The following is a 20299-nucleotide window of genomic DNA, read 5'->3' on the forward strand; positions in this document are numbered from 1 at the left end:
CCCAGCCCATTCCATGGAGCTGCACAAATGTAGGGACCTTTGCTACTCCAATTCTCAAGTCTATTAGCCTAGGAACACCTCACAGGCATGTATCCTAGAAATACTTCCAGAGGCTTGTATCCATGATGGTTGTAAATCCCAAAGAGTTGACAAGTTAGACATCATGTAGAGGTGCCATATTGACTGAGCTATATCCCCAGCCCTAACTATTACATTTTCTAAGGAAAAAGAGGTGACATGTCTTCCTTTAGACATCAGAGGTGAAAGAAATTGACAGAGATGGGGAGGACTCTCTGGGATAACTCACAGACCACAAAATGAAATTTAACTTATGTCTCAATGTTTAAAAAATACTAAATACTTTTGTTGCTTAAATAACTCAGACTCCCATCTTCCTTTGCTTGTTTGCTCTGTGACAGGATCTTATGTAGCCCAGACTGCCTGGAACTTACTATGTAGTTTAGGAAGGACTGCAATTCTACCTCCCACACCTGGCCTCCACCTCCCACACCTGGCTGCTTATCTAGCTATACAAGCTCAGCTGTTATCTTTTCCTCTTGTTCTTCTTTTAAATTTAAAACAAAACATGTAAATGATGCACATGGGCTCACATACTATGAAACACATGTGAAGGTAAAAAGACACCTGGAACTAACTCTCCTTCCTCTTTTTCAAGGGATTCTGGGTAATCAACTCAGGTTGTCTAATGGGTTAGCAATCCCTGAGCCATTTTGTCTTTTTCATTTTTTAAATTTCTGTGTGTGTTTTGTTAATGATGGTGTGTACATGTGTGCTTGTGCCTGCTAGTGGGGACACACATGTGTGGGGCAGTTTGGAGGTCAGAAGTTGATATCCAGTATCTTCCCCATCACTGCCCACATTACTTACATGCAGGGACTCTCAGATCTGCTTGGTTAGTCTAGGTAGCCAACTCGCCCTATGAGGAATTCCTGTCTCCCATCTCCCCTCTCAGATTACAAACAACCACCAGGCCTACCACCAGTCCAGCTTTCCTCTGGCTCTGGTCCAAACTTGTGTCTTCTTGCTTGTGCAATGAGCCCTTTACCCACTGAGCAATCTCCTCAGCACCTTGGTCACACTTCTGAATCCCAGGAGGCTAATACAGCACAGAAGTGCAGTGATGTGCTTGTCTAAGTACACACCTGAGTGGAGTGGAGTAAATCTGTATCTAGGCTACACATCAGTGTCGGATGAAAACCAACATCTTCTCCAAACTAGAAAGTTTTATCAGAAACCGTCCTTTTCCTTACTATTTTTCTCTTCTTCCCACCGCTTCCACCTACCTAGGCAGTACAAGGTTTCTCTGTGAAGCTCTAGGTGCCTTGGAACTTGCTCTGTAGACCAAGCTGGCCTCAACCTCACAGAGATCCACTGTCTCCCAACTACTGGGATTAAAGGCATCCAGCACCTCCTCTCGACCAGAAACTGTCAAAAAAAAAAAAAAAAAAAAAAAAAAAAGCATTCTGGAACCATTAAATTTACTTAGTGTATGATTATGCAAAATAAAAAATGCAAATGATCAATTTGAGGTCCTGGTGATTTCCATGTGTAGCAAAAGGCTCTGCTTAAAACCCTTTGAGCATCTGGAGCATCTAGTGGCAAAGCTGGGAACGTCATTTCCGGCCTTGTTGGGCCCACCAATTTTGTTTTCAGCCCTATTATAATTGACAATTTTTTTTTTGTAAAACATGAAACAAATGTACACTATAGAAATAAGATCTTTATTTTGTAATTTTTTTTTTTTTTTTTTTTTTTTTAGAATTTAATGGAAGTGCATGCCAGGTTTGGATGTGCTTTTGTTGTTTTTATCTGTCTGTTTTAAGGCGGTCTCACCTGAGGTCAGAGACTGGCCTGGAACTTTCTATCTTCCTGTTGCAGATTCCTGGCATTAGGAAACTGTCACACACTCAACTCCAGTTGGTTCCCGTTGCTGTTGGGACTGGTGGTTTGTTTTGTTTCTTTCATAGTTTTTCTGTGACATGGTTGCCAGTGGTTGAGGCTGGCACAAATTCACAGTGTAGACAAGGATAACCTTCAACGTCCAGTGCTTCTCTGCCTCTACCTTCTAAGTGCTAGGATTGCAAGTAGGTACCATTTCACCAAATTTATGAGGTACTAATGAATAAAAACACACAGTTCTGGGCATCCTAGACAAGCACCCCAAACCAGTGAGCTACACCTTCACCAGTAATATTTCTGTAGTTTTTATGGGTTTAAATGGTTTTAAATGGTTTAAATAGAAATAACTTTAAATAACCATCCTAGAATAGTCAACTATAACTAAAAAAAACATGAATTAATCATAACTAAGATTGCTCACCCAACATTTACTTGTCTATCCAAAAAAAGTAGGAGAATCAAACTTTAACATTTTCTAGTTTTATATCATCACAGGAAAAGATGTTGTGCTGTTTGTCTAATTAAGGCAATTAGTTTGTATTAACAGGCTTTTAGGGGAAGCAATGTACTAGGTCGTTTCTGAAAACTAGATACACCCACGTACACTGACATATACAGGCGGGCCTCATATTTTATTCTTCACTCAAGTGTCAAACACAGCACATGGCTCTCTGTCAATCCTGGTTTTCTTCTAAGGGTCGGATAACTGTGGAAACATAAGGCAGTTCTCCTTCGCTGATGGAGAGGCCAAACGATTCACAGTACACAAGACTGATGTGGTCCTGAAGAGTACGAGTGGCCGAGATGTGCTGGCTAAAAGGTGTTTCCTTAAGCTGCACAGTAGTCAGATCAAACCAGGGGAAAGGCCTGTGTGGGAAAAGGGATAGCATTACTTTCTCTGAGTCTATCTAATACATATATCTTGAGTGGGAAACACCAGAATGAAGCAAGAATCTCTGAACTTGACTATATCACTATAGAGATTTCTAGACACAAAAAGTAAAAAGGAGAATAGCAATGACAGAGCTGTATGGACCAGAGCACAGAAGATGTTTTGTGTGTGTGTATGTGTGTGTGTGTGATAATATATATATTATATACACTTGTATTTTATATATATATATCTATATGTTTTATGTGTTTATGATTTATATAAATCATATATATACATCAAATAAACTGATAGGATATATATATGTATCAGGTGGTAGGTATAGATAGACTGACAGACATACCAACCAACAGATAATACTAGAAGGGAAAGAGAGAAAGGTGCAAAATACTTGAAATAATGATTGGAAATTTCCATAAATTAATATATACCAAGTTATAGGTCCCAGCGGCAAGCTAAGAAAACCAAGCAGGACAAATTCCAATAATGAAAATGACTACAAAAGCTACATCCAGACACATCCTAAAACTACAGAAAATCCCAAGATAATGACAAAATGCTGAGGGAAGCTAGAGAAACCATTTCATTAAGCAGTGGTCTTACAGAGGCAAGAAACCAATGTCTCAGAGTTCGTGCCAACAGAAAGACAGTGGAGTGAAATACTTAAATCATCAACCCAGAATCATAGCTCTTTATAAGGTTTGTTTTGCTTACATGAGAGAAGAAGGCTTCTGTCTAAGTCAGGGTTTCTATTCCTTCATGACCAAGAAGCAGGTTTGGGAGAAAGAGGTTTATTTAGCTCACACTTCCATATTGCTGTTCATCACCAAAGGAAGTCAGGACTGGAACACAAGCAGGTCAGGAAGCAGGAGCTGATGCAGAGGCCGTGGAAGGATGTTACTTACTGGCTTGCTTCCCCTGTCTTGCTCAGCCTGCTTTCTTATAGAATCCAGGTCTACCAGCCCAGGGATGGCACCACCTACAATGGGCTGGGCCCTCCCCCCTTGATCACTAGGAGGCATTTCTCAACTGAGGCTCCTTATTCTGTGATAACTTCAGCTTGTGTCAAATTGACACAAAACCAGCCAGTACAGCCGCTAAGTTCCAAAATAAACAATTATCAATCAACTTAGGGGGCTGGAGATGCTCAGTGACTACCAGCTAAGGATATTACGGTTGCTTTCAAGTTTTGGTAATTATGCCTGAAACTGCCATGAACACACATTTGGTGCATAGACATACATGGAGGCAAAACAAGCATATATATAAAAAATAAACTTCAAAAATGTATATTTTAAAAATTGGAAGAAAAGATCCATTAGAGGAGAAAAACACTACAATTGTTTGTATTCTCAAAACAAGATACTGTTCGAGGAAACGACACAGCAGGGACGTATCAAAAGAACAATACACGAGGATGTCAAAGCTCCTCAGTTCAAAATACGGTGAACATAAAAATGGGCTTCTAAAGCATGTTAGAAAAGGCAAGGCACTGAGAAGCAGAGGGGCGGGGCAAGGATGTTAGGGATGGGAAGCAGAAAATCAAAAGACCCATCCAAGAGGTCCAAAAGGAAAAGAGAAGAACCAAGAAAGGAGGAGGTGGGAAGTCGAAAAGTCATGATTAAGGAAAACTGGAAAACTCGGACTGCAAAGTCCAGCCATTAAACACACTTCTCCAGGGTGGGGTGGGACGGCATTTGCCTCACAATCCTTCACACAGCAGTATATTTACAAACAGAATACGAACTTCTTCTCTACATGTATCATATTTCATAATATTTTTAAAAATTAACTGGGGTAGGAAACTTGGGAAGTAGTTCAATCAGTTAAGTGCTTGCCACTCAAGAATGAGGACTTTGAGTCAGGCATGGTGGCACACACCTTTTATTCAAGGCTGACCTGGTTGACATAGAAGGGTAAACCAGCCCAGCCCCTGGGATTTGGCTAGAAGCCCAAGCCACTCACGGGCAGCCCAGCCCACATAATGAGCCTGAGGCCAGTGGGCCAGAGAAGACCGTTGGCAAAAACAAAACTACAAGAAGATGAGTTAGAAGGACACCATCACTCCCAACTGCAAGTTTAAAAGCTGAAGACAACGGAACCCTGCTCACAACACTACAGGAGAATGATTTCTAATCTAGAGCCTGCTGTTTAACCACGTTCTCAGTAAAACTGTAGGTTAGAGGACACACATTTTCAAACAAAATTCCCCCCAATGTACCCTTTCCTCAATAAGTTATTATAGGCTATATGGTCCACTAAAACTTAACAAAACACAACGAAAAATAAACTAAGAGACCCAAGAAACCAAACAACAGAAAAGTGAGGGAAATTCTCAAACTGAATCATCTGCTGAAGAAGAAGATATGGGGTGGAAAGGAGAAACTGGAATCAATGATTATGTCTGGGGTCCTAGGGTTCTGCCAGAAGCACCTGGTGAAGCAGAAATTAGACAAGACCCCACAGAAACAGGGATGCTTCTGCTCCTGTTGGATTAGAGAGGAAATGTGACTCTATGCCTCTAAGCGAATATGTACAGCACCAATGTAGAGTCTTATGCTTTATGTAGAGTAAAAATGGCAACCTGATCCCCAGACTGGAAAAGAACACCCAGGAGCAAATGTAGGAAGAACTGAGAGGAGGGGAGGGGAGGGGAGGGGAGGGGAAGGGAGGGGAGAGGAGAGGAGGGGAGGGGAGAGGAGGGAAGGAGAGAGGAAAGGAGGGGAGGGGAGGGGAGGGGAGGGAAGGGAGGGGAGGGGAGGGGAGGGAAGGGAGGGGAGGGGAGGGAAGGGAGGGGAAGGGAGGGGAGGGAAGGGAGGGGAAGGGAGGGGAGGGAAGGGAGGGGAAGGGAGGAGAGGGAAGGGAGGGGAAGGGAGGGGAGGGAAGGGAGGAGAGGAGAGGAGAGGAGAGGAGAGGAGAGGAGGGGAGGAGAGAGGAGAAGAGGGGAGGGGAGAGGAGGGAAGGAGAGAGGAGAGGAGGGGAGGGGAGGGGAGGGAAAGGAGGGGAAGGGAGGGGAGGGAAGGGAGGGGAGGAGAGGAGGGGAGGGGAGGGGAAGGGAGAGGAGAGGAGAGGAGGGGAGGAGAGAGGAGAGGAGAGGAGGGGAGGGGAGGGGAAGGAAGGGGAGGGGAGGGAAGAGGAAGGGAGGGGAGGGGAGTCCAGCATTAGTTTACTCAGAACTCTCAGATCTGAGGAGGAGAGCTATCAAAGGAGAGGAATGTCAGGGACCATGCAAACCAGGAGGAACAACTGCTTGAAGAGGATGGCGTGCCCAGTGGTCCCTGAAGAAAAGGAGTCCAGAGTGTCCACCGAAGTAGAGGCACGGAAGTCACTTGAGATGGCAACAGCAAACTTTGCACATTGGATTAACAAAGACTAGAAAGGTTGACATTTTCATTACCACACTGCAGAGAAATGACATTCAAACATGGCGTTGGTGGCGATGTGTGTGTCTTCTAACTCACACATTCACATTTACCCAGCAGAAATATCAGTCCAAGTATTCAAAGTCAGAGCACGGATGTTCTAGCAACCCGCTGTGCAAAGCTGAGGAAGACGAAGGAGTTACGCTGTGTCACGTGTCAGACGGGGAGAAATGGAATTTGCCTGTGTGACTGCTGTTCCTAATAGGCAACACTAGCATCACACAGAATTCTAGTGGAATGCAGAAACAAAAGTGGTATTCTGCCTCAGCGTTTCTAACGGTGTGGGAACAGTTTTACATACATATTACAATACAGTGACAATATAAATGTCTGTTGGTGCCTAGATAATATGACAAATACATGGTCTATTAACCAACTCTCTATGAAACGGTATTTAAAAGGCAGGGGAGCTTTTGAGTTTGCTGTCTTGGTTTTTACTATTTAAATTATTTTTCCAAAAATGTATTATTTATGTGGATTTTAAAAGAGAATACAGGGACTGGAGAGATGGCTTAGTGGTTAAGAGCACTGACTGCTCTTCCAGAGGTCCTGAGTTCAAATCCCAGCAACCACATGGTGGCTCACAACCATCTGTCATGGGATTTGATGTCCTGGTGCGTCCGAAGACAGTGACAGTGTACATATATATGCTAAATAAACAAATAAAGAAAAGAAGAAAAGGAAAGGAAACCTGAGACAGGAGAAGACCATGAAAGGATGAAAGGAAAGTGTGTGTGAGGCAGAAGAGAGGGCTCAGCAGGTAAAGGAGCTTGTGGCCAAATCTGAGTTTGATCCTAGAATCCCCATAGTGAAAAAGAGAAACCTGACTCCTACAGGTTAATTCTGTCTCTGTAAATCCCCTCACAAAGAATGTGTTTTTAAAGCTATCTGCTACAGGCTGGAGAGATGGCTCAGTGGTTAAGAGCACTGACTGCTCTCAGCAACCACGTGGTGGCTCAGAACCATCTGTAATGAGAACTATTTTCCTCTTCTGTCCTGTAGGCATACATGCAGGAAGAACAGTATACATAATAATGCTTTTAAAAAGGTATTTAAAAAGAAAAGTATTTGTTACCTGGGCAGTGGTGCTGCATGCCTTTAATCCCAGAACTTGGGAGGCAGAGGCTGGTAGATCTCTGCCTTCAAGGCCAACCTGTTCTACAGAGTGAGTTCCAGCACAGCCAGGGCTATACAGAGAAACCCTGTGTTATAAAGAAAGGACCGAGTGGACAACAACATAGGTTAAAACAAAGCTGTGGGAAAGATCCAGATGTTTGACACGTTACCTTTTATGATACAAGTTCTTGACGTAGCTTTTGTTCATAAAATCTGTTAGCTGAAATTTGGGGCAGGAGGTTGGGTCTGTCTTGCAGCTTTCTAAGTGCTCAGAGAGAAACAGTTTGTTCAGAAGCTTTAGCACCTGTGTGTGAAACACGCTCCGTGACGTGCAGGCATTGATGACAGCATAGAACAGCCCCTCCAGCCACTTAACATTGAGGATCACTCCCCCTAGACAGAAGGAAAGTCACAATGAGCACGCACAACAGTACGTTGCAAGGAACCAGGAAGAAACCCAGAGAGTGACCGCACAGCCATCTTTTCTCCTATTTGGTTGTCAGTATGACAGGAGATGAAGGGGACACTCTTTACTCCCTGACTAAGAGGCCACTTGCCCTATACAACACATCGTGTGTGGATCACAGCGAAGGGGAGCAGATAGGCCTAAGGCAGAACAGTGCTAATGACAGAAGGACCAACACAAAGGTCCCTGCCCAGAGCAGGGAGAAACTGGGAATACTATATTAGAGGAGAACACCTCCCACCTTTTATCATCCCAGACTTTGCGTTCTCCTGGGGTTTTGTTTTTTGTTTTGTTTTAGTTGGTTTTGGTCTTGTTTTTTAGAGACAGGTTCACATGTAGCTTTAGCTGTCCTCAAACTGGCTCTCTACCTGACCCTCCGGTCTCCTCCTCTCTGAGGTTGGAGTTAAAGGCATGCACCACCAAGCCCAGCTCACTTTCTTGTTCACATAAGCCATTTCCCTGGTGGTTTCTACCCCAGATTTAAGGATCCAAAAATTAGGCTCCTCTGTTCTGCCTGAGAAAGGTTGCTTTTTCCTACTAAGCTCTTGGCATACCAAACTCAAATGAATAAGAATGCATTTGCTTTGTGCTTTACACACACACACACACACACACACACACACACACACACCCTGAGAGAGAGAGAGAGAGAGAGACAGACAGACAGACAGACAGACAGACAAGACAGACAGACACAGATACAGAGAGAGAGAGAGACAGACAGACAGACAGACAGAAAGACACAGATACAGAGAGAGAGAGAGAGAGAGAGAGAGACAGACAGACAGACAGACACAGATACAGTCAGAGAGACAGAGATAGTGAGTTATGGAAGGTAACTGTCTAAGGACTGTCAGAAGTAGTTACACAGTCGTGCCTTTACCGAGACTACTGTAAGGGCAGGTACCCCGGATAACCAGTGAATCTTGGAGAGCAGCTGAGATCTCCTCATTCTCTCCCCAGATGTTGTCAAAATCTTCAACAAATTGGTACTGGGGCCGCAAAATATTGGTATGGTTCAGTAAAGTTTTCAACCTAGAAGCCACAAAGACAGGGAATACAGTACCAGACTGGAATAAATGGCTATCCAATCTACTGCATCTGAACCCAAGCCAGACCACAGCCCCTCCCCCTGCAAGCCATTGCTTGCAACAGGATGTGGGCCCACTGTGGGCGCAGGGCACTGATTAATTAGATTGTTCAACCATCCACTTAATATTTACTGAATGTTATCAGGTGCCTAGCTCTTGAGTACAAAAAACCAACAAAACAAAACAAAACAAACAAAACAAAAACAAACAAACAAACAAACAAACAAAAAAACCCCCACAATATCTGACATGTATTTTCAGTAGGTTTTTATGTTATTCTCTGGTGTTTTCTCATTGATGCCCCAAGTAGGAATGGAGTACTGGAAAACAACAGGCAGGGAAAAATCATCCCAATCCTGAGTGTTGTTTGTGTAAAACTGGGGGGAGGTAGAACTAGAAAGACTGGCGGGGTCTTTCTGCCTCCTTCTTATTACTGAGGATGACTAACTCCAAGAGGTAGGGCTATGAGTTCTGTTCTCGCCCTGACAAGATACCTGGGTAGCGGAATGGCGGATACAAGGCTGTACACGGTGCAGGACTTCTCGAGTTTGGATTGAATTTCCAGACAGATATTAGGCAGCTGTGACGGCAAACAGCAGAGGAACAACACTTTGGCCCAGCTTGCCACAGCCGCGTTGTCATAGACACACCGGACCCCTCGTTTCCGTAACTCACCTGGGAGGGAGAAAGAGCGTAATAATGAAGAGAAGTTTGACCTGCAAATCAGTTGTGGGGAGAGGATAGCGGTCTTCCCCGCGTTTCAGGAAGCAATCCAAGTCATGTTGCCACAGAAACCAGACGCTGGTTCCTGGAAGCCTCAGGGAGCTAGGCAGAGAAGCCCCACCCCGCCCCCAACCCCTTTTGGAAAGGTGTCTTTGTGGCAGAGCTTGGGCTTATTCCTGTTGTCTTGATTTCGGAACAAATAAATGCTGAGCGTTTTTATTTTGATTTTTTAATGTAAGCTAGAAAAAGAATCTCTAAGAAGCATCCTAGCTCCATTTACAGAAGAATTAGAACCGGCCAGACAATACACACAGTGACTTCCATGTATTGTTTAAGGTGACTCTCACAAAGAGCTCCTTTCTTCTGAGGTTCCTGTATTACAGATGTTATGTGACTCACTGAAAGTTATATAGCCCACTGGCTTGAGTTAGTGGGTAAAATCAGAAGAATTTTAGTTAGTTAGTGAAAGAATGTGCCACAGAAACTGGGAGGAGCTGTGGAAGGTTTAACAGTTTTTGTAACATATACGTAGCAAGAGTAAGATACTCATCAAGGTAGAGACAAAAGTCTCTGAATATGTGATAACTCAGACAACTGCATCCAACACACAGGTGCTTAATTATTTGATTATCGTTACTACGATGTGGATTTTCAAAAGTAAGGATTTAAAATGGATACCTCCATCTGGTATGCTCTAAGCATCACTGAAAAACAGCAAGGATACCGAAGAGGTAAGCTCATCTTGTACATGGCTTCTCAAGGACAAGACACGGCGTGCTTAGAGAACAGGCGGCCATCATTCTTTGATAGTATGGTTGTGATTCTCAATCTTTGGGTTGGGATCCTTTGGGGGATCAAACAACCCTTTCACAGGGGTCAAATATCAGATATCTGCATGTCAGATATTTATTCTTTGATTCATAACAGTAGCAGACAGTAGTAGTAGTTATGAAGTAGCCACAAAAATAATCTTATGGTTGGGGGGTGACAATGTGAAGAACTGTATTAAAGGGTCACAGCATTAGGAAGGTTGAGAACGGCTGGTACAGAAGTTGACAGCACTCATATCGTTCCCTTACATGGTGCCCAGAGGTGCAGCTAGAATCCAATTGGTTTTTTTCTTTTTAGTTTCTCTGTGTAGCCCTGGCTGTCCTGGAACTTGCTCTGTAGACCAAGCTGGCCTCGAGCTCGGGATTCAACTGCCTCGGCCTCCTGAGTGTTGGGAACGGTGGTATGTGCCTCCACCGGGCTTGGAATCTTATCGCTAATGGGCATAGAATAGGAATGTAGCATGATCTTGAGACCACCTTTTTGTAAGAAGATTAATTTTTCATGGAAATAAATTTCAAATCCTGAGAAGAAAATAAAGGGGGGGCACAAAGTATCCTTCACTCACAACTGCAGCTCCGCCCCATCTCCTCCTCAGAACTCCCAGACACCGGGACAGCAAGCACACCCTCCTAAGGTCAGACACGCCAAGGAGTGCTCTCAAAGCCAACCCTGAGGCAGTGAAAGGGCTTAAAATCTTTATTTTAAAGAATGTGAAATGATACAAAATGCACTTCCAATGCATGAAGTAAAAAAATATACTTCAGTACACATATACTTCAAAAAAGGGGGTTACAGGGAAAAAGCAATAGGCTGGTTAGAGTGCAGTGGTCATTCCTCCTTCACCGGTAATTGTTCTGCAGTATGCAGACTGCTTCACACTGTTATTTTGCATTTACATACAGTACCGCATGGAATTCTGAAGTGTACAGCTTGAACAGTTTTAATAAGGGCATAAATGCATGTAGCCCATAGCTCTGTCTAGGTCTCAACCTTCCTAATGCTGCAACCCTTTTTTTTTTTTAAGATTTATTTATTTATTATATATAAGTGCACTGTAGCTGTTTTCAGACACACCAGAAGAGGGCATCAGATCTCATTACAGATGATTGTGAGCCACCATGTGGTTGCTGGAAATTGAACTCAGGACCTCGGGAAGAGCAGTCAGTGCTCTTAACTTCTGAGCCATCTCTCCAGCCTGCTGCAACTCTTTAATATAGTCCCTCATGTTGTGTGATCCAAATCATAAAATTTATTATTATTACCATCATCATCATCGTTGTTGTTGTTGTTTTGTTTTTTTTTTGAGATAGGGTTTCTCTCTGTACCAGCCCTGGTTGTCTTTGAACTCACTTTGTAGACCAGTCTGGCATTAAACTCAAACTCATAGGGATCTGCCTTGTCTCTGCCTCCCAAGTGCAGGGATTAAAAGCAAGTGCCACCATATCTGGCCATAAAATTATTTTTGTTGCTACTTCCTAACTGTAATTTTGCTACAGTCATGAATTGTAATGTAAGTATCTGTGTTTTCTGATGGTCTTAGGCAATTCATATGAAATGGTCATTTGACCCTCCAAAGGGATCATGACTGTACTGGCTAGTTTTGTGTCAACTTGACACACGCTGGAGTTATCACAGAGAAAGGATCCTCAGTTGGGGAAATGCCTCCATGAGATCCAGCTGTAAGGCATTTTCTCAACTAGTGATCAAGGGGGAGGGCCCAGCCCATTGTAGGTGGTGCCATCCCTGGGCTGGTAGACCTGGGTTCTATAAGAAAGCAGGCTGAGCAAGCCAGGGGAAGCAAGCCAGTAAGTGACATCCCTCCATGGCCTCTGCATCAGCTCCTGCTTCCTGACCTGCTTGAGTTCCAGTCCTGACTTCCTCTGGTGATGAACATTGATATGGAAGTGTAAGCTGAATAAACCCTTTTCTCCCCATCTTGCTTCTTGATCATGATGTTTGTGCAGGAATAGAAACCCTGACTAAGACAATGACCTACAAGTTGAGAACCACTACCCTAGACGTAAAATATTACCTTCTCCCCAGAATGTTCTTTGGGCTCCTTCTTCACTCCACTTCCTCAAAAGCAATCACTGTTCTTGTTTCTATCATATTGGTTAATACCTAGAATCACTGTAAATATTTTTTTGTACTCATGTGACTTTTTAAAAAATATATAAGGCAAAATGTAAATATTTGGTAACTTTTTTTTCTAGACCAACATTCCAGTGCGATTTGAATACTATATGAAACCCACCCCTGTGTCTCCTACCCTGAAAGGTACTTTGCACCAGGGAGAGACAGTTATAATAAATGGAGAAAAGGCATCTTAATGGACAATTAAGGGCCAGCCAGCAGGGAGCCTGCTTTAAAGGCACCTTTTAAGCCGGCTTTGTTAATGCTACCCACTGTCTAGCCCTCACTGGTCCTCACCCAGGGAGTCTGGCCTCCGAGTGGAGATCTGCAGGTTCTCTGCAGGGATAGGGACAACTCTCAGCAGTACATTAGCCAGCTGCTTTCCAAGGTGGCCACATCCAATGATGCCCACGGCTAGCTTCTCATCCTCAGTAGTGGTGACATCAAAAGATACAGTCCGGGGATGTATTGTGCGTGGCAACGCCTGCAATAACTTGCTGGAGAATAAAGAGACACACATAAATGCATGTACGTGCTACAGTTTTCTGCAGCAGTATTTCGGGTTCTTATTTTTTTCCAAGTGGAAACCTAACGGCAATGTAATACTTCAGAAACAAGACATTTGGATTGGAAGCTGTTTATACGGCCTTACTAGGGAATAAAAGTGTTGTCCTGAAAAAGTACATTTCTTTTCCAAGGGACCAAAACTGGATGAAAATATTGTTTTTTGTTTCTTGCCTTTTTCTGGATCCTTAAACATGAAGTCTGTATATTTCTTATTCCATTAACTTTAAACATCACTATGATTGTTATGCATCATATGGTGATGTATAGCACACTGGACTAATTCTCTGAACTTTCTGGTCTGTGTTCTGGGCAGACAGTTGTCAGCTAGAATGCTTAATCACCAGCTTAAGTACACAGTGTGTTTGAGTCTGTGCATATTGCTGTGTAACAGATATCGAGGCCCTTTGCATCCTTGCAAAACAGAAACTTTGTATTTCTGAACAGCTGCATTCCCCTCCCCACATCTGGCAGTTACCATTTTTACCCTTTGTTTTCTAGCTTCTTTGGCTCCATCAGGTAAGTGGAATCATGCAGCAGCAGCATTTTGCCTGTAGGATTGTATCCTCAAGCTTCATCCAATTTTCTTGAAGCCTAGTAGTATTATTTCACTGTATGTGTATAAAAGTGGTTTGTGTTGTAAAGAGTCTCACGTAGCCCAGGCTAGCCTTAAATTTCTGATTTCCCTGCCTCTGCTTTCTGAGTGCTGAGGTTATGAGCCACCACTCTTGACAAGACATGGTACAGTGGGTTTATCCATTAGTAGGTTGTCTTGTTACTCTGACACCTACAGAAAGTATCTTAAGGGTCTTAGCTACTTTTCTATTGCTATGGCAAAATGCTCTGACCATAGCAACTTATAAAAGAATTTAACTTGGCTCATGGTTCCAGAGGATTGGAGCACAATCTTATCATGGTGGGGAGCATGGCAGCAGTAGGCAAGCAGGCACTGGAACAGTAGCTGAGACAAAGAAAGCTAACCAGGAGGAGAGTGGGTCTTTTGAAATCTCAAAGTCCATCCCAGTGACACAACTTCTCCAACAAGGCCACACCTCCTAATCCTTCTTAAACAGTTTTATCAACTGGAGGCCAAGCATTCAAACATATGAGCCTATAAGGGCCATTTTCACTCAAATCACATGGTTGATTTTCCCCCCCTCATAGTTGGGTGTATAGTCCATCATGGTGAAGAACTTTTGGAGGCAGAAGCTTGCAGAGATGGTCACATTGTGTCTGCAGTCAGTAGTCAGAGCAATGAATGCTAGTGCACAGTTCACTTTCTTGTTTTTATTCCTCCTAGGGTCCAAGCCCATGGAATGGCACCACTCACAGGAAAACTGGGTCTTCCCACCACAATCGACCTAATCTAGATAATCTATATTATTCTTGGTCCTGTCAAATTGATAATAGGTATGAAAAAATAGCTCATTGTAGTTGTGATTTGTTTTTTTTTTTTTTGTTGTTGTTGTTTTGTTTTTGTGGCGGTTGTCAATATCAAGCATTCTTTCATATACTTTTTGGTCATTTCTATACATTTTTTAAGGAGTCTTAGCTTAAAAATCAGGTTACTGACTACTGGTGACTTGCAGGAAGCCTTTATATATACTGATTATTTTGTTGTTGTCTTGTTTTTCAAGACAAGGATTCTCTGTGTAGTCTTGGCTGTCCTGGGACTCACTATGTTGACAAGGCCTGCTCTGAACTCACAGAGATCCACCTGCCTCTGCCTCCTGAGTACTGAAAAGAAAAGCATGTACCACCACTGCCCATTTCTTTTTAAACCTAATTGCATCAGTTATGACTCCCAGGACTATAGTGAATAGAGGTACTGAAAGCTTGTTTCTGTTTTTCAGTACAGCTTTGAATATAATGTCACTTTGGGCTTTCCATATATGGCTGTTAGTACATGGAAGTCATTACCTCCAGATGATGATTATTGTGATCCTGGCAAAATATTTACTTTCGTTTACTAAGCTTTCTACAGAGACTAAAATCACGTGACATCGGTCTTTCCTTCAGTTGATGTGGTATTGCAAATGGTCTCTAGGCAGAAAGTCAGACATCGGAGACTGACAAACTCTCTTGTTACACCGCCTCTCCTTTATTTTACACAAAATGAAGGCAAGCCACTCTCTATGTCATGTAAACAGAAAAGAAAGAGACTTCACCTCTCTGATGTTCTCCTGGATTTTAAGAAAATCACCATAAACAGCAAAACTCCTGAGCACGTACAGTTCCCTAATATGCTCTCCTGCAGACATGACCTTCCCCTACTGGTACTCAACCAGTAAGGGTGATTTAAAGAAAACTGACACACTGTGTAAGTTCTATGGCTTCAGATCACTAATATATTTTCTATCAGGGGTCTCTAAAGGAACAGAACTGATAAAGTGTGTGTGTGTCTGCATGCACATGTGTGTGCTTGCACATGTACATATGTGTGACTTATTAGACTAATTTAGAGAACATGATGGCCTTGGTAGTCCAACAATGGCTGAGAATTTAAGAGCTATTCAGTCCATGAGGAGATATCAGTGAGGTATCTCCACCGTCCAATCAGAAACTGGAGAGGATTCCTGCTGAGCGGCTGATCTACAAAGGAATCCTGAAGAAGTTGGATTTAAATACTGGCAACAGCACCAGGATGAATAAACCGAGAAAAAGGGCAATCAGACAAAAAAAGCAAAGTATAAGTATCCCTCTTCCGGTTTCTTCTTAGAGCTCAGCCACCAGATTGGCCCAGGTGTAGGGTGGGTCTTCCTGCTTCCAACCATTTGATTAAGATAATACCTCAGCAGGCGACCAGGATTAGTCATCACCTGTTTGTTATGATGAGAACAGTAAGGTGGGAGATACAGTAGTAGACCCCAGAAAAGGTTATATGAGTTAAGTATCCTAAAAGGTGAACCTGTCAAATGATCTGCATAACATTCCCCTCTTGTCTTTATCTTCAGTCTATAAAAAACAGCACAGCAACAGCTAGCTCCCAGTGTGGTCCCCCCATGAGAGGTTGCCCACATACTTTCTCAAGTACTTCCTTTTCCAAATGAATCTTTGCTCCCTAGTCTTTTGTCTACATCTATAAATTCTTTCCTCATTGGAAACAAAAACCTGGATTAAAGAAATCTTACCTCAGTTAACCTTCCAGACATCACACACTAACTGAATGTGCATGTTGAAACATTCTTACCTTCCAGGAATAATGAATTTCATTTGTTCATGGTACATAACCTCTTTTCCTATTATTCATTTATTTGTTTATTGGGTTCTACCTACTTACCTACCTACCTACCTACCTACCTACCTACCTACCTACCTACCTACCTACCTACATCTACTGTCTTCTGGTTGTTTCCAGACAAGGTTTTTGTGTAACAACCCTGCCTGTCCTGGAGCTCTCTCTGTAGATTCAGAGATCCACCTGCCTTTACCTCCTCAGTGCCACCACTGCTGAGCAGTGCATAATCTTTTTAATGTAACCTTGAATTCAGCTACTTAACAGTTGAAGATTTTCACATCAGTACTCAACCATGAAGGATACTGGTTGGTACCTTTTTCATAGTATCCTTGATTTCATTATTAAGGTAATTCTAGCCTCTAAAATAAGTTTGAAAATGTTCCCTAGTTCTTTAATTTTTTGCTAGAGTTTGAAAGGAATTGTTACTTTTTTCATGTGTACTGCATGTGCAGGATGTGTGTGTGTGTGTGTGTGTGTGTGTGTGCTGCATATACAGATGCTTGTTTGTGCACCAAGGTTGATGTTGGGTATCTTCCTTGGTTGACCTTCACCTTAATGAGAGAAAGTCTCTGAGTGACCCCAGAATCTTAGTGAGCAGTCAGCTAAGTCAACTTACTGTCTTAGACCACAGCAACTCTTATAAAGGAAAGCCTTTAATTGGGGCTGGCTTACAGGTTCAGAGGTGTAGTCCATTATCATCATGTTGGGAAACATGGCAGCATGCAGGTAGACATGGTGCTGGAGAGACAGCTGAGAGTTCTACATTCATATGAGCAGACATGATGAAGAGAATGCCACGCTGGGCCTGGCTTGAGCATCTGAGACCACAAAACTCAACTCCAGAGACCCAAAAAAGTCATACCTACAAGGCAATATCTTCTAATAAAGCCACTCCTTGTGCGCCTATTGGGTCCATAATCATTCAAATCACCATATTGTCTATGCCTCTTGAAAGCAGAGATAATGGGCAGGCTGCCAGGCAAACTTCTATTTCACATTTACTTGATTGTGGGGGATCTGAACTCATAACCCAGCTGTACTTCATCTGCCGAACCATCTGGGCTGAAACTGTTAAATCTTTAAGGTTTAAGCTATCTGGTCAGGGACTTTCTTGGTTAGAAGGTTTTGATTACCAGATCAATCTCCTTGCTGGTTAAAGGTCTGTTCATTTTTGTTTGTTTGTTTGTTGTTTTTTGCCTTTATGATTAGTCTTTACAAGTGTTAAGATTTTCTAATGTTTGGATGTTAGGCAATCACTTGACAATCCTTTCTTGAGCCACTGGCTGTCACAGCCTCTCTTCCATGTCTGATTATTACTTGGTTTATTTCTTCTTAGTTTAGATAGGGTTTGCCAATTTTATGCTTTTATTTATTTTTTTTATGATTTATTTAGGGTGCTCTGTTCTCATGTGTGCCTGCATGACCGAAGGTATCAGATCTCATTACAGATGGTTGTGAGCCACCATGTGGTTGCTGGGAATTGAACTCAAGACCTCTGAAAGACCAGCTAGTACACTTAACCACTGAGCCATCTCTTTAACCCTTTGTTGATGTTCTGTTTTTTTGTTTTGTTTTGTTTTTTTGTTTTGTTTTGTTTTTTTGAGGTAGTGTTTCTCTGTGTAGCTGTAGCTATCCCAGAACTCCTCGGTAGACCAGGCTGGCCTTGAATTTAGAGATCCTCTTGCCTCTGCCTCCCAAGTGTTGGGATTAAAGGCATGAGCTATAATATACGGGCCAATATTCTTGGTTTCTAGCAAGTTATCTGGCTTGTAGGAACAGCAAAGTCCCACGTGGCTTTCCTGTCAGCCACTGCTAGTTAGGTCAGTCTCCGGAAGAAATAATTGCCTCTCTTTGAAGCAACAGGCCAATAATGACTGGTCACTAGTGCTGTGAAAGGAATGCAAGCTGGTATAAATAAATGAATGATATAAATCACCCCACCCTCTTAATAGAACTCACACTAGTCCAGCTTTACTATGTATATACAATATACTCCAGTATGGATTTTTTCTGACCATTTCAGACCAAAAGTGACAGAATATGGATTGGAAAGGGTAGACAAACAATTCTCCCAAAATATTGAACCTCCCATATAAAAGGCACAAGTCCCTTGGGTTCCGAGCAGTGATGCTTGTCTCTCTCCTTCAAGTAGCTTACCTCAAAGTAGAGAACAGTTTGCAAAAGAAGATTGCATGGGCACAGCCCTTGATCATCAGTCCCCGATAACGGCCCTGTAAATACAGCCAGTAACGTTCTTCCTCTGGAACCCCATACTCAAACCTCAGCGACTCAAGGTCTTCTAGCATTTCCATTTCCAAAGCACCAGTTCCTGCAGTAGCAGATACCAAACATGACTCCCCATTCTGAAGAGCAGAGGTTCAGGCAGAAGGGCTTCAGTAGGTGGTGTGTGACTAGCTCCTTGTGGTGGTGGGATTCAGCACCATTCTCCTTCCAGATCCTGAACTTGGGAGTTCACATCTCTGTTGGAATGGGGCCACTGAGGCTTCCTGATTACTTCCTAATCTCTATCCTGGATTCATGAAACCTAAAAAGGGGTTCACAGTAATATTTAACTGTACTGACAAAAGGGATTCACATTAATATTTAATTGTACTGACTACAGGTACATTTTTCAGTAGGAGTTATGAAAGCAACAGGTTTCACAGCTGTTCTCAGCTGGAAGCGTTTTCCTTCTATTGAACTTCGGAAATACTGGTGATCACACAGGATCTCATTTCTAGGTAAACCTCCATTTCCAGTAAACTCTGTGTTCCCTGTAGGGTAGAAAAGTGCTCAATCTGGGTATCACTAATCCCTTATTTACAGCATGGGCACTCTGAGCCTAGAACCTAAGTCTAGACATATACAATCCCATCTACATACATCTCTCACTACAGAGACATGCTTTACTCCTCAGATTTTCTTGTCTGTGCAGGTGCAAGATACGTAAGGAAGGAACCACCCAAGAGAAGTGTCATTATGACTCCTTAGCAACCAGTTCATTCTCGCTTCTGGTCTTAAAGGGGCAAGACATCCTGCAAACTTTCCTGGCCTGGATGCCAGGAGAACATGGTTCCTTTCATTGTAAGAATGCTAAAGCAGGCCAGGGTGGGTCTTGTTTTTCCTACAGAAGATTCTATATTTTCTTGCAGATGGGAGTATCATGTAGATCTGAGCACTGCTTTAAAAAAAGAAATCGATAGGACCAGTGAGATGCTAAGTGGGTAAAGGTGCTTTACAAGCAAGCCTAGTGGTCTGGGTTCAATTTCCAAAACCCACCTAAAGGTGAAAATGAGAATCCTCCATAAATGTTGTGCCCCCTCTCTCAATCTCCCTGCACCCTCACACACACAATCAAAATAACAATAAACCCAGATACTTTTAATGTTTTTCCCCTGTAGTACCTAGGACAGAACCAGGACATTTGCATGCTGGGCAATACTGCCAGCCCCTCTCCGAGACAGTGACTCATTAAATATGATCCCCTGGTTCAGTGTCCTGTGAAACCGAGACTATAGAGATGCACTGTAACTCTAAAGGGAGCCTGAGGTGTTAAGGGCTGCACCTGAAGCCTTGCAGAGGCTGGGCAAGCACTCTACCTCACAACTACTCTCTAGCCCTTTGTACCACCCTTTCTCTTTACGTTCAATAGTCAATCTTGTAGCAATTGAGGCTGAAATCAAAGTTTTAAACTACCCAGTTTCTAAATCTCTTCATGTTAAAAAAAAAGTTGGTGAAATTCATGTAACATAAAATTATTCATTTGAAAATGAACAATTCAGTAATACATTCAGAATGCTGTGTGACTATCTCATTTTTTCTCTAGGATTTATTTATTTTATATATATGAGTACACTGTAGTTGTCTTCAGATATACCAGAAGAAGGCATTGGATCACATTAC

The 20299-nt window shown here is 42.7% G+C and overlaps 1 protein-coding gene across 1 annotated transcript; it reads right to left on the reverse strand.

Moving 5' to 3' along the window:
* Positions 1–2594: 2594 nt before the first annotated feature.
* NOXRED1 (NADP dependent oxidoreductase domain containing 1) lies at positions 2595–18723 on the reverse strand (the record flags this gene model as incomplete). Its single annotated transcript, XM_080913016.1, has 6 exons — positions 18554–18723; positions 12892–13091; positions 9402–9582; positions 8700–8851; positions 7521–7743; positions 2595–2787 (listed from the first exon to the last, which is right to left on the reverse strand). Exons 1-6 carry the CDS (start codon positions 18706–18708, stop codon positions 2595–2597), a joined length of 1104 nt encoding a protein of 367 aa, XP_080769142.1. The 5' UTR covers positions 18709–18723.
* Between the last annotated feature and the right edge of the window lie 1576 nt (positions 18724–20299).

Source organism: Micromys minutus, assembly GCF_963924665.1.
Source record: "Micromys minutus genome assembly, chromosome: 1".
Classification (NCBI taxonomy): Eukaryota; Metazoa; Chordata; class Mammalia; order Rodentia; family Muridae; genus Micromys; species Micromys minutus.